At 46.0% G+C, this 12,194-nt stretch overlaps 1 protein-coding gene across 1 annotated transcript in view; it reads right to left on the reverse strand.

Annotated features, from left to right (window-relative positions):
* Window positions 1–12,194, reverse strand: part of LOC124554700 (patched domain-containing protein 3-like) — a 633,296-nt gene that overhangs the window by 257,744 nt on the left and 363,358 nt on the right. The window contains exon 3 of the mRNA XM_047128324.1: window positions 4,391–4,461. Coding sequence (XP_046984280.1) covers window positions 4,391–4,461 — 71 coding nt within the window. The remainder of the gene's footprint in view (window positions 1–4,390; window positions 4,462–12,194) is intronic.

The raw sequence follows: 12,194 nt of genomic DNA on the forward strand, positions 1-12,194 counted from the left end.
CAGTAATAAGAACACAATCTGAGGAAGCTTCTCACGCTGTAATACTTTTAGGAATAGGAAATTCCGTTATAGTTCTCATCTTTTCTGGGTCTGGCCGCACACCTTCGTTTGACACAAGGTGCCCAAGTATTTTGATTTCTTTTGCTCCAAAGAGACACTTTCTTGGATTAAGGTTCAGTCCGTCTGGGTGAGACACTTAAGAACGGCCTTCAGTCTTTTTATATGTTCGTAAAATGTCTCTGAGAAGACTATAATGTCATCTAAATAACAAAGACACATCGTCCACTTCAGGTGCCTTAGAAGATTATCCATCATTCGTTCAAAAGTTGCTGGTGCATTACACAAACCAAACGGCATTACCTTAAACTCATACAGGCCCTCAGGGGTGATGAATGCAGTTTTCTCACGATCAGCCTCATCTACTTCGAACTGCCAGTATCTCGAGTACATGTCCATGGTTGAGAAAAACTTCGCCCCTTTCAGGCAATGTAGTGTGTCGTCAATTCGTGGAAGAGGGTAAACGTCTTTTTAGTTATCTTATTAAGCTTCTTGTAATCAACACAAAAGCGCCAGCTGCCATCCTTCTTCCTGTCGAGAACCACTGGTGACGACCATGGGCTCTGCGAAGGCTGAATGATGTCATTCTTCATCATTTTCTCTACCTCGTCGCGAATTATTCGACATTCCTTTGCTGACACATGGTATGCTCTCTGGTTTATTGGTTGATGGTCTCCAGTGCTAATCCGGTGCTTCACCTTCGATTTCTCTAATTTGCTCTTCATCTGTGGATTGAAGCATTCAGAGAACACTTGAAGAATGGCAAGTACCTTCTTCTGTTGTTCCTTAGTGAGATCTGGTGATAGTGGAGCTAGAAGATCTTGTCTCGTAGTGGTAGCACTAATTTCACCCACAGACTCAGCATGGGAGGTTTCTATGACGCTCAGGTGTTCTGCAATTAACGGCTCAGCGTTTGCTACGCACATGCGTCTTGGAAGGATCTGCGGTTCTCGGCGACTGTTAACTATGCACAATTCACCGAATCCGTTCTTAAACGAGACGCAGAGGCTGGGATGACCAAGTTATTCTTCAGTGGTATGCTTCTCTTACATTCCATTACAAGATCCATGGGTTGATGCATGGCATGACACAGCTTTCTAGCGCTGCCTGCAAGAATGATCACTTCATCCAGCACACATAGTCTCCACACGCTCGGATGATCATCATCCTGTCCACAGGATCTCGTCTAGCATAATCTTCGAGCGACCACAATCTATAACTGCCTGAGAAGCTTTCAAAAAGTCCCATCCGAGAATGACGGCATGACTACACTCTTGTAAGACGATGAATTCTAAGGGCTGTGTATGGCCACTTATACCCACACGAATGACAAATCTTCCTGTAGGTTTTACATATTTCTCATTAGCCACCTTCAGCAGAGATGTTTTGTTGTCGAAGAATACGGTTTTCTGCAACTGGTGAGTAATTCTCCGAAATGGCTGAATATGATGCTCCAGAGTCCACAAGAGCTTGGGCTGGTCGGCCACCCATGAGGGTTTCGACGTAGTTTCCTATCATTTTTGTAGTGATCCACGGCGCAGGATTTTTCTCTTCAGTGGCCTCACCTCCAAGGAAGGTCGCGCCCTTTAGTTTTCCAGGTTGCAGCGGCTAGGTGATCGGCTGGAGCTTCTAAATGGTAATGGAGACCTTGATCGGCGTGTTGGAGAGCGCCCTCTCCAGTGGCTAGCTTGCGGCGATGGTGACCTACGTCGACCTGCACCCACATCTTCTTGTTCGTCTTCGTCGTCCCGAAGTTGGAGCCGGGTAAGATTGGTCTGCTGTCTTCTGGCGCGGGCGTCATCAAATATCTGCCGCCTTTCTTGACAGTAGTGCACCACATGTCCTGGTCGTCCGCAGTGTAAACACACTGCTTGGTTATCCTGGGTCCTCCAGACGTCAGTCTTCCTTGGTGCCCAAACAGGTTCCTCATGCGGCACTGCAGGAACGTAACTTCGCCTGGGTCTCGACTTTTTCACCGTTTTAAAGGGAAATGAAGGACGAGAGACTGGGTTCAATGTCTGTTCCACTTCCTCTCTTATGACCTCTTGAAGCGTCTCGGTTTTTTGCTCGCCGTGCAATCCAAGTGCCTTCTGAACTTCCTCTCTCACTATCTGACGAAGAACACTTGTGATATCAGTTGCTTCCTCCATCACAGACATCGATAAGACATTTGGAAGCCGTTCAGACTTCTTGCGTGTAATTCTTTTTTGATGAATTTTATGAAGTCGTCTGCTGTCGAAACTTCCTTCAGGAGTAGGGCTTGATACATGTGCTTAGCAACACCCTTCATTAGATGTGCAACCTTGTCTTCCTCCTTCATTCTAGGATCCACTATTTTACACAGTTCCAGGGACGTCTTGAATGTAGGATGCTGTAGTTTCTCATGGACGCTGTGCCCTGCACTTTAGTTTATCTTCAGCCTTGCACTTCTGTCGTTGTGTGTCGCCGAAATACTTGCGCAGTTCTGCCTGGAATACTTCCCAGTTTGCGAACTTCTCCTCGTTGTTCTCATACCATTGCTTGGCAGTGCCCTCCAAGGGGAAAAATACGTTAGCCAAACACACGGTGTCATCCCATTTGTTAAATTTGGCCATATGCCCATATACCTTCAGCCACTTGTTTGGATCTTGGCAATCGTCACCAGAAAACCCGGAAGGATGTCTCATGTGGTGGCATACAGTTGCTGTCATCGTGACGCCCTCCCCTCTTCTTCTCCTGTCTCCGATAGATTGCACTCTATTGAATATGGCTCGAACTCGGGTTTCTCGCCAAGTAAACGGTGGCTCTGTCGTGGCTTGATGGGAGCCACTGTGTCGTCGATAATGTGCGCTATCACAAGTTCCAATACCCAGCGCCTACACCAGAATAATGTCACGTAGAAGAAGGTGTAATCAGATGAATGACGAACACTAACTTTACTTAACGAAGTTTTATTCAGCACTTGCACGTACAAGAGTGCGGAGCGAACTGCTTCCGGCCAGAACACATATGGTATACATACAGCTACAGAACATTCCAGTACAATGATTCTTGCCATTTTTAGATACTTGTAGAATGTACTCGAACGGAATATATAAATTTAAATTTTTAAGTTTAGAAGAGTTATGAACTCACGACCCTCCGTGCAACAATCTAGTATCATAATCACTACACTATTTTTTAGATCTCAAAGCTCTATATTGTTTGTTGAATTTGTTCGTGGCGGACGTCCGAGGACACCCGTTCAGGTTTTTTTGTTGATCCGTTCACTCAGTTTTTTTTTATTTTTATTTTTTTTATTTTATTTTTTTTACAGAGGGTAGCTAACCCTCTGCCCGAGCACGCTGAGCTACCGTGCCGGCATTACGGTGACTCCGATACTCGTCTTCTACTGCGACAATATTTTATCTACCAATTGAGTCATGTAATTAGCTATGACACACAAAGGAGTTGAATTTAGATGTTGTATGGATTCTATTAGTCCTAGGTATTTAACCGGAGGTTAATAGTGCCGGATATCCATGAATACATAAGACAATTGCTGTAGATTAAAATAATGTGATTAGTGAGATCTAAGCCAACAACCAATTCTACCCTAGGTCCGTGTAACACCATTCACATTTGTGAAATTTAGGAACCTTGATGTCAAGTGTAATTCATAACAATGCTCTAGAAACTACTGTACGACAGTTCTCACCACGTGAAATGGAAAATTGTCTTCTACATCAACATACGTACACCAGAAGCCACCATACGGCGCATGGTGGAGCATACCACACGGACATCTAGTGCCTCATTGTCTGTTAGCAGCTTCGCACACTATTTATGCACTTTCAGTATATACTAATTATGAAAGTACAAGAACATATGATAATGCCTGTCGTTTTCTTGATATTTCCAGCTGTGGCACACAGAAATCATAAACCAGTCTTTCTGTGTTTTCAGTTTATGTCATATACGGTTCACAGTGCATCACATGATATTCATGCGAGTTAGGTGCAATCTTCCCTGCAGTGAAACGGTAGATGTTACGTTCTACATGACAAGTGTAGAGTTTTGTGAACAGTGTTTCAAATATTACTGAGGGAGCACAAAATATATCATGCCCAGAAATCAACCCAATATATGCTGCATTGAGGCTCTTTATTAACTGTGAAGAATGAGAAGTACAATTATTTTCTTGTCTAGTGGATAAAATACTATTTCATTTTATCTTTAAATGAATGGATAAGAAATAAATGAATAAGAATAAATAAATAAGTACGAATGATTTTTGGAATTATGATACACATAATCTAATTATAAAACAGATTTTAACATATATGAATGCAGAAAAGAAAAGTGGCTGACATACCGAGCACACACATCGTACAGCACAATCCCAGACACATTTTTCTCCTTTATTGATGTCTGTAGGTCTGCAATCTGAAAACAGAAGTATTTGGTTCTTTGTTATAAGAATGACTTGAATTATTATGTAATACTTAGTATCTTCTGTTTCACTTACATTTTACCCCTTCAGTTTATTGTCTATGTTCCTGCCACACGTCTGTCATTTATAACTGCCATAAGCATAATCAGTACTCTGGAACTACATCGTAATTGTAAATAACTTTCTGTAAGTCAAGACTGTTAAACTAAGATAGGTGGTGCAGTGGTAAGATACGAGACTTGAATTTGGGAGCCCTATAAGACTAGATTTTGTGTGATTTCTGTAGAGCACTTAAGGCACTTAAATAACATGGCCCATGTCCACCTGAATCCGAGCTAGTACTACTGCTCTAAGGACTTCATCAACAATAACATGTTAAACTGTAATCTTTCTTCAAGGCATTTAATGCAAGCTGATTGTAAACTCACTCTATCAGTACTTACCAGTTTTGATTTACAGCAGTGAGCCATAGACATGTAATGTGAAAACCAATCAATAAGAGAGGTTTGGCCAGTGAGTTGCGAAATGGGTTTTACTAGGATGTACAGGAAACAAACAAATGGATCAAGGAGGAGACTTAAGTGGAAAACAATAATTATGACTAATGAAAATAAAATGGAGGTAGGTGCGGCATGCATTTCTTGATATTTTCAGCTGTGGTACACAGAAATCATAAACCAGTCTTTCTGTTTTTTCAGCCAATGCCGTATATGGTTCACAGCACATCACATCCTAGCCATGAGAGTTAGGCGTAATCTTCCCTGCAGTAAAAAGGTGGATGTTACGTACTACAGGACAAGTGTACAGTTTCTTGAACAGTGTTTCAAATATTATTCAGGGAGCACAAAATACGGGGTGATCAAAAAGTCAGTATAAATTTGAAAACTGAATAAATCACGGAATAATGTAGATAGAGAGGCACAGATTGACACACATGCTTGGAATGACATGGGGTTTTATTAGAACCAAAAAAAATAATACAAAAGTTCAAAAAATGTCCGACAGATGGCGCTTCATCTGATCAGAATAGCAATGATTAGCATAACAAAGTAAGACAAAACAAAGATGATGTTCTTTACAGGAAATGCTCAATATGTCCACCATCATTCCTCAACAATAGCTGTAGTCGAGGAATAATGTTGTGAACAGCACTGTAAAGCATGTCCGGAGTTATGGTGAGGCATTGGCGTCGGATGTTGTCTTTCAGCATCCCTAGAGATGTCGGTCGATCACGATACACTTGCGACTTTAGGTAACCCTAAAGCCAATAATCGCACGGACTGAGGTCTGGGGACATGGGAGGCCAAGCATGACGAAAGTGGCGGCTGAGCACACGATCGTCACCAAACGACGCGCGCAAGAGATCTTTCACGCGTCTAGCAATATGGGGTGGAGCGCCATCCTGCATAAACATCGTACGTTCCAGCAGGTGTTTATCAGCCAGGCTGGGGATGATGCGATTCTGTAACATATCGGGGTACCTCTCACTCGTCACGGCAGCAGTTACAAAACTAGAATCACGCATTTCCTCGAAGAAAAAAAGGCCCGATAACGGTAGATGGGGTAAATCCAACCCATACCGTGACTTTCTCGTCGTGCAATGAAGTTTCCACGACAGTTCTAGGATTTTCGGTAGCCCAAATTCTGCAGTTGTGAGCGTTGACAGACCCTCGCAGCGTGAAATGAGCTTCGTCGGTCCACAACACGTTACTCAACCAATTGTCATCTTCCGCCATCTTTTGAAACGCCCACACCGCAAATGCCCTCCGCTTCACTAAATCACCAGGTAACAGTTCATGATGCCGATGGATTTTGTACGGATAGCATCGGGGCGTACGCATAAGTGCCAACCAAACACTAGTGTATGGAGTGCCGGTGCGACGTGCGACTGCACGAGCGCTGATTTCCCCGTGCATAGACGAACCCGCTACAGTCTCCATTTCTTCCTGAACTGTCTCAGTAGCATTACGCCTTGTGCTCGGTCGGCCACTACGGGGTCTATCTTCTAAACAACCCGTGGCTTCGAACTTCGAAATCATTCTCGCCACAGCTGCATTTGTCAACGGACCTTTACCCGTCGAATCCCCTTCCTATGTTGATAGGATCGTAACGCTGAACTAGCACATTCCCCATTCTGATAACACAGCTTCAATAAAAGCGCGTTTTCAGGTAACGTCAACATGCTGCGACTGCTGGCGCATCTGATTCTCTCTCTCAAAAATGGTTCAAATGGCTCTGAGCACTATGGGACTCAACTGCTGTGGTCATAAGTCCCCTAGAACTTAGAACTACTTAAACCTAACTAACCTAAGGACATCACACACACCCATGCCCGAGGCAGGATTCGAACCTGCGACCGTCTCTCTCTCATTACAGCTCCTTTTATACACGATTGTCATGCACAGTCACTGACGTTTTGCTGTCCAGCGCCATCTGTCGGGCATTTTATGAATTTTTTTTGTTCTAATAAAACCCCATGTCATTCCAAGCATGTGTGTCAATTTTTACCTCTCTATCTACACTCCTGGAAATGGAAAAAAGAACACATTGACACCGGTGTGTCAGACCCACCATACTTGCTCCGGACACTGCGAGAGGGCTGTACAAGCAATGATCACACGCACGGCACAGCGGACACACCAGGAACCGCGGTGTTGGCCGCCGAATGGCGCTAGCTGCGCAGCATTTGTGCACCGCCGCCGTCAGTGTCAGCCAGTTTGCCGTGGCATACGGAGCTCCATCGCAGTCTTTAACACTGGTAGCATGCCGCGACAGCGTGGACGTGAACCGTATGTGCAGTTGACGGACTTTGAGTGAGGGCGTATAGTGGGCATGCGGGAGGCCGGGTGGACGTACCGCCGAATTGCTCAACACGTGGGGCGTGAGGTCTCCACAGTACATCGATGTTGTCGCCAAAGGTCGGCGGAAGGTGCACGTGCCCGTCGACCTGGGACCGGACCGCAGTGACGCACGGATGCACGCCAAGACCGTAGGATCTTACGCAGTGCCGTAGGGGACCGCACTGCCACTTCCCAGCAAATTAGGGACACTGTTGCTCCTGGGGTATCGGCGAGGACCATTCGCAACCGTCTCCATGAAGCTGGGCTACGGTCCCGCACACCGTTAGGCCGTCTTCCGCTCACGCCCCAACATCGTGCAGCCCGCCTCCAGTGGTGTCGCGACAGGCGTGAATGGAGGGACGAATGGAGATGTGTCGTCTTCAGCGATGAGAGTCGCTTCTGCCTTGGTGCCATTGATGGTCGTATGCGTGTTTGGCGCCGTGCAGGTGAGCGCCACAATCAGGACTGCATACGACCGAGGCACACAGGGCCAACAACCGGCATCATGGTGTGGGGAGCGATCTCCTACACTGGCCGTACACCACTGGTGATCGTCGAGGGGACACTGAATAGTGCACGGTACATCCAAACCGTCATCGAACCCATCGTTCTACCATTCCTAGACCGGCAAGGGAACTTGCTGTTCCAACAGGACAATGCACGTCCGCATGTATCCCGTGCCACCCAACGTGCTCTAGAAGGTGTAAGTCAACTACCCTGGCCAGCAAGATCTCCGGATCTGTCCCCCATTGAGCATGTTTGGGACTGGATGAAGTGTCGTCTCACGTGGTCTGCACGTCCAGCATGAACGCTGGTCCAACTGAGGCGCCAGGTGGAAATGGCATGGCAAGCCGTTCCACAGGACTACATCCAGCATCTCTACGATCGTCTCCATGGGAGAATAGCAGCCTGCATTGCTGCGAAAGGTGGATATACACTGTACTAGTGCCGACATTGTGCATGCTCTGTTGCCTGTGTCTATGTGCCTGTGGTTCTGTCAGTGTGATCATGTGATGTATCTGACCCCAGGAATGTGTCAATAAAGTTTCCCCTTCCTGGGACAATGAATTCACGGTGTTCTTATTTCAATTTCCAGGAGTGTACATTATTCCGTGGTTTATTAAGTTTTCAAATTTATACTGACTTTTTGATCACCCGGTATATAATACACATGGGCCAAGAAAGTTCTGTGCTGTATTGCCAGAGATACCGTAATAAAAGAGTGAAACAACAATGTAGTGTGTACTGGCGTACGCCTTTGCCAGCACACTGGTCGGCACTAGGAAACACTGTATAGCAGGCTCTGAACTAAGCGTGCCTACGATAAGAGAAGACGAAGACATGCCCCCAGGCTACTCGCCGATAATGCCTCCTGGGCAGTGTGCATATAGGTCACCATTGCCGAACGAGCTGCCTCAATCACTCAATCTCTCAAGCTCAGTACCTCAGTACGTCGCATCGAGACTCAGTCCTCTACAGTGATAGTCATCGCCTCATACCTTAGCTAGCTATGAGGGAACGTTAGTCATGGTATATAATTGTGATATGGACACAGACAAGATTCAAGAATTAGTACGTGTCATTTGATTGCTGTTAACCACAGAACTTCAGACTGGACATCTTTGAAGTTATGAAGTCAATTGGTTCCTGTAATAAAGTGTATTTTAACCACGTGCGCATTTTGTGTTGTAGTGAGAGGAAACCGGCCACCCACCTATGATACCACCCTCTCCTCATCCAGCCACGAGCCACAGAACATTACCAGAGGCCACAGCCACATCAAGGGGCGACGAGTCTGATATATAGAGCTACGTCAGATTAGCAAATAAACTTCGAAAATTTAGCATTTTGAAATTTGAATTTAGCTTTTTTTGGCTCTGTCTAACATCTCGCCAATAGCAACCTGCCTTTTTGATGAAGTTCCTGCAACCACTGCAAACGCTTTTTTTGCCCAGATGACTTGCACTATTAATGTGTTTTTCTAAATTGTTCTTCTCCCAGTTGAGCTTCTCATTACAAAATCGACACATAAAAGTATTTTTATCGTGAACATAAAAAACTTCTTCTTTGGGATAGCCATTGCATCGCTCCTGCAAACTGACTGTATGCCGACCCGTTTTTAACACACTATTATCACTTCGCAACACTCGCAAAACGTTACATACACGTGTTTACACCATACGGCCGGTTCCACACACTGCGACCAACAAACATTGGTGCCAAAGCGTTGGAGTAGAATCCAACTCGCGCATGCTCAGAAGTAACGGTCAAATCTTACTGAAGTCGACTGAAGTAGGCTATATCAGACAAACCTAATGTAAACACACAACCGATGTTGAAGCGTATCAGATTGTGAGGTTACGTCGTGTTTTTAAAAATTTTCGGTTAATGTGGACGGAGAGACGTTTTGTGCAGTTCAGGAGAAGTAGGAAATTAGACTGAGCGTGAAATTGTCTACTTCTGCTTTTTAATTGAAGAGTAACAGCCATTGCGGTAACTAGAACAGCTGATATCCAGACGTCATTTGTGTAAATCGGTCGAGCAAAATCGCTAAAACAAGGAAACGAAATTCGGTTTTTGTCTTACGGAAAAAAATCTTGATTTTAATAGTTTTCGCTAAAATATGCTAATTTTAATGAATTTCGCTGAAATCTGCAAATTTTAATAAATTTCGCTGAAATGCGTTGATTTCGCATTTTATCGCACATTTATAGCATAAACGAATTTCACGTAGCTCTACCGCTATACAAGTTTTGTTTGCTTTTCATGTGTTCTAGGTTTCTGCAGGGGAGTTGTAGTTGCAGTGATTCTATTTGCTCATTTGTTCTTGTTGTTGCATGTATTACAGGAGAGGAGCTGCAGAAGTAATCTATTTCTCTTTTCAGAGGCTTTGCACATTCCTTTTCTATTTGTCTCTTCATATTTTGCTGTAATTTGTTAGCGTTAGAATGGCTATTCCGCCTCAGCCGCTGACTGCTCCTACACTGGAACTAAATCAGATTTTTCAGTTTCAGAACCAGCGAATTGCCACATTGCTGTCTACTGTACGGTAATTGCTTGACACACACGCTGCGTCGGCTGCCCAACAGACCAACCGACCGATCCAACAAACGCTCGAGTATGTCACCCAGTTACAGACCCACTGTCAAGTCCATCGAATTCAAGGTATTGTGAAATCTCATTATTTCCTGTCCGTAGCACACTGGACTCGCATTCGGGAGGACGACGGTTCAATCCCGCGTCCGGCCATCCTGATTTAGGTTTTCCGTGATTTCCCTAAATCGCTCCAGGCAAATGCCGGAATGGTTCTGTTGAAAGGGCACGGCCGATTTCCTTCCCAGTCTTTCCCTAATCCGAAGAGACCGATGACCTCGCTGTCTGGTCTCCTCCACCACAACAACCCAACCCAACCCTGTCCTTCACGGGAATACTTGTGTTTCGCTTAATTCAAAAACTCTTGCGTACGTCGTCTCCCGACGCACTCTCCTATGATGGAGAAGTAGGTGCATTAAGCCAGTATTATGAACATCAAGTACCACCGAGCGAGGTGGCGCAGTGGTTAGACACTGGACTCGCATTCCGGAGGACGACGGTTCAATCCCGTGTCCGGCCATCCTGATTTAGGTTTTCCGTGATTTCCCTAAATCACTCCAGGCAAATGCCGGGATGGTTCCTCTGAAAGGGCACGGCCGACTTCCTTCCCCATCCTTCCCTAATCCGATGAGACCGATGACCACGCTGTCTGGTCTCCTTCCCCAAAAACAACCAACCAACCAACAACATCAAGTTCAGGTCGCGGCAGCCAGATTTCAGTTCTTTCGCCGGAACAGGCGTACCGTCAGTGGTATACCGACTTACAGGGTCTCACTAGAAAGTGTAAATTGAAGTGTAGTTTTAGCAACTTTTATAGTGACATGATGATTCGTGATGTGACCACATACAATGTCTCTGATAACATAATTAGAGAACAGATTCTCAAGCATTCAGATCCTTCGCTCCATCAAGTGTGGAAAATATCAGAACAATTCCATCCGGTGCCACAGCCGCCGATAAATTTGATCAGGTCCCGATTTGTCGCCTCTTGCCCGCGACCGCCCCCCTCAGCCGCCACAACCAACGCTCACACAGATGCGCAGACAGTCTGGTAAACAATTCGCCAGGCCAACGTGATTCTCACGTTCTTTTAGGGACTCTGAGGCAGTACCAGGGCTCCTTCACGGGACCAAGCTCGCGTGCTGCAGGCCATTCTTCTTCCGCACCTCCTTTAGGTGCCGCGCTTGCACGAACAGCGCATGTTAGCGTAAGTAGGGACCACCCACTTCCATAGGGAACAAGTAACACTTCTCTCGCCTTTCGAGAAAAGTAAAATTGTCGTTTCCCCCTTCCCACCCAATAAATAAGTGCGAGATGGCGGACGCTACTAGCACTTCCCCTGCTATCACCCGCAGCAAGACTGCAACACAAGAGGCGCGAGGATCGACTGCACCCGCCGAAACTCGCGCCCCGCCCGCTACCGGAGGCATGGGAGCGGCTGGCGACGCTCGACAGCTTGGCGCGAAAGCGCAAAAGCAGCTCGAGTCGCGCCGGCTAATCACCGAACTTTTCGGGGCGGACGTCTCTCCCACCAAAACAACTACACTAAACATCACTTTACACTCACCTGTCACTGGACAGTCATGTACCATTCTCCCATCGGCGCCGCAGCCTCAAGAGACCGAGGCAGCGGCGGCGGATGTGGATACAGAAAACCACTACACAGAGCCCTGGCAGGTGGAGGGCCCAAAACGCAGACCCAAAAAAACACCAGCACAAACAAGCGAGCAACCAAACTCGCTAGGCAACCGAAAGGCGCTGTTGCCTACACCCACTAGCTCATCTCAGGCTAG

Source organism: Schistocerca americana, chromosome X, assembly GCF_021461395.2.
Source record: "Schistocerca americana isolate TAMUIC-IGC-003095 chromosome X, iqSchAmer2.1, whole genome shotgun sequence".
Taxonomy (NCBI): domain Eukaryota; kingdom Metazoa; phylum Arthropoda; class Insecta; order Orthoptera; family Acrididae; genus Schistocerca; species Schistocerca americana.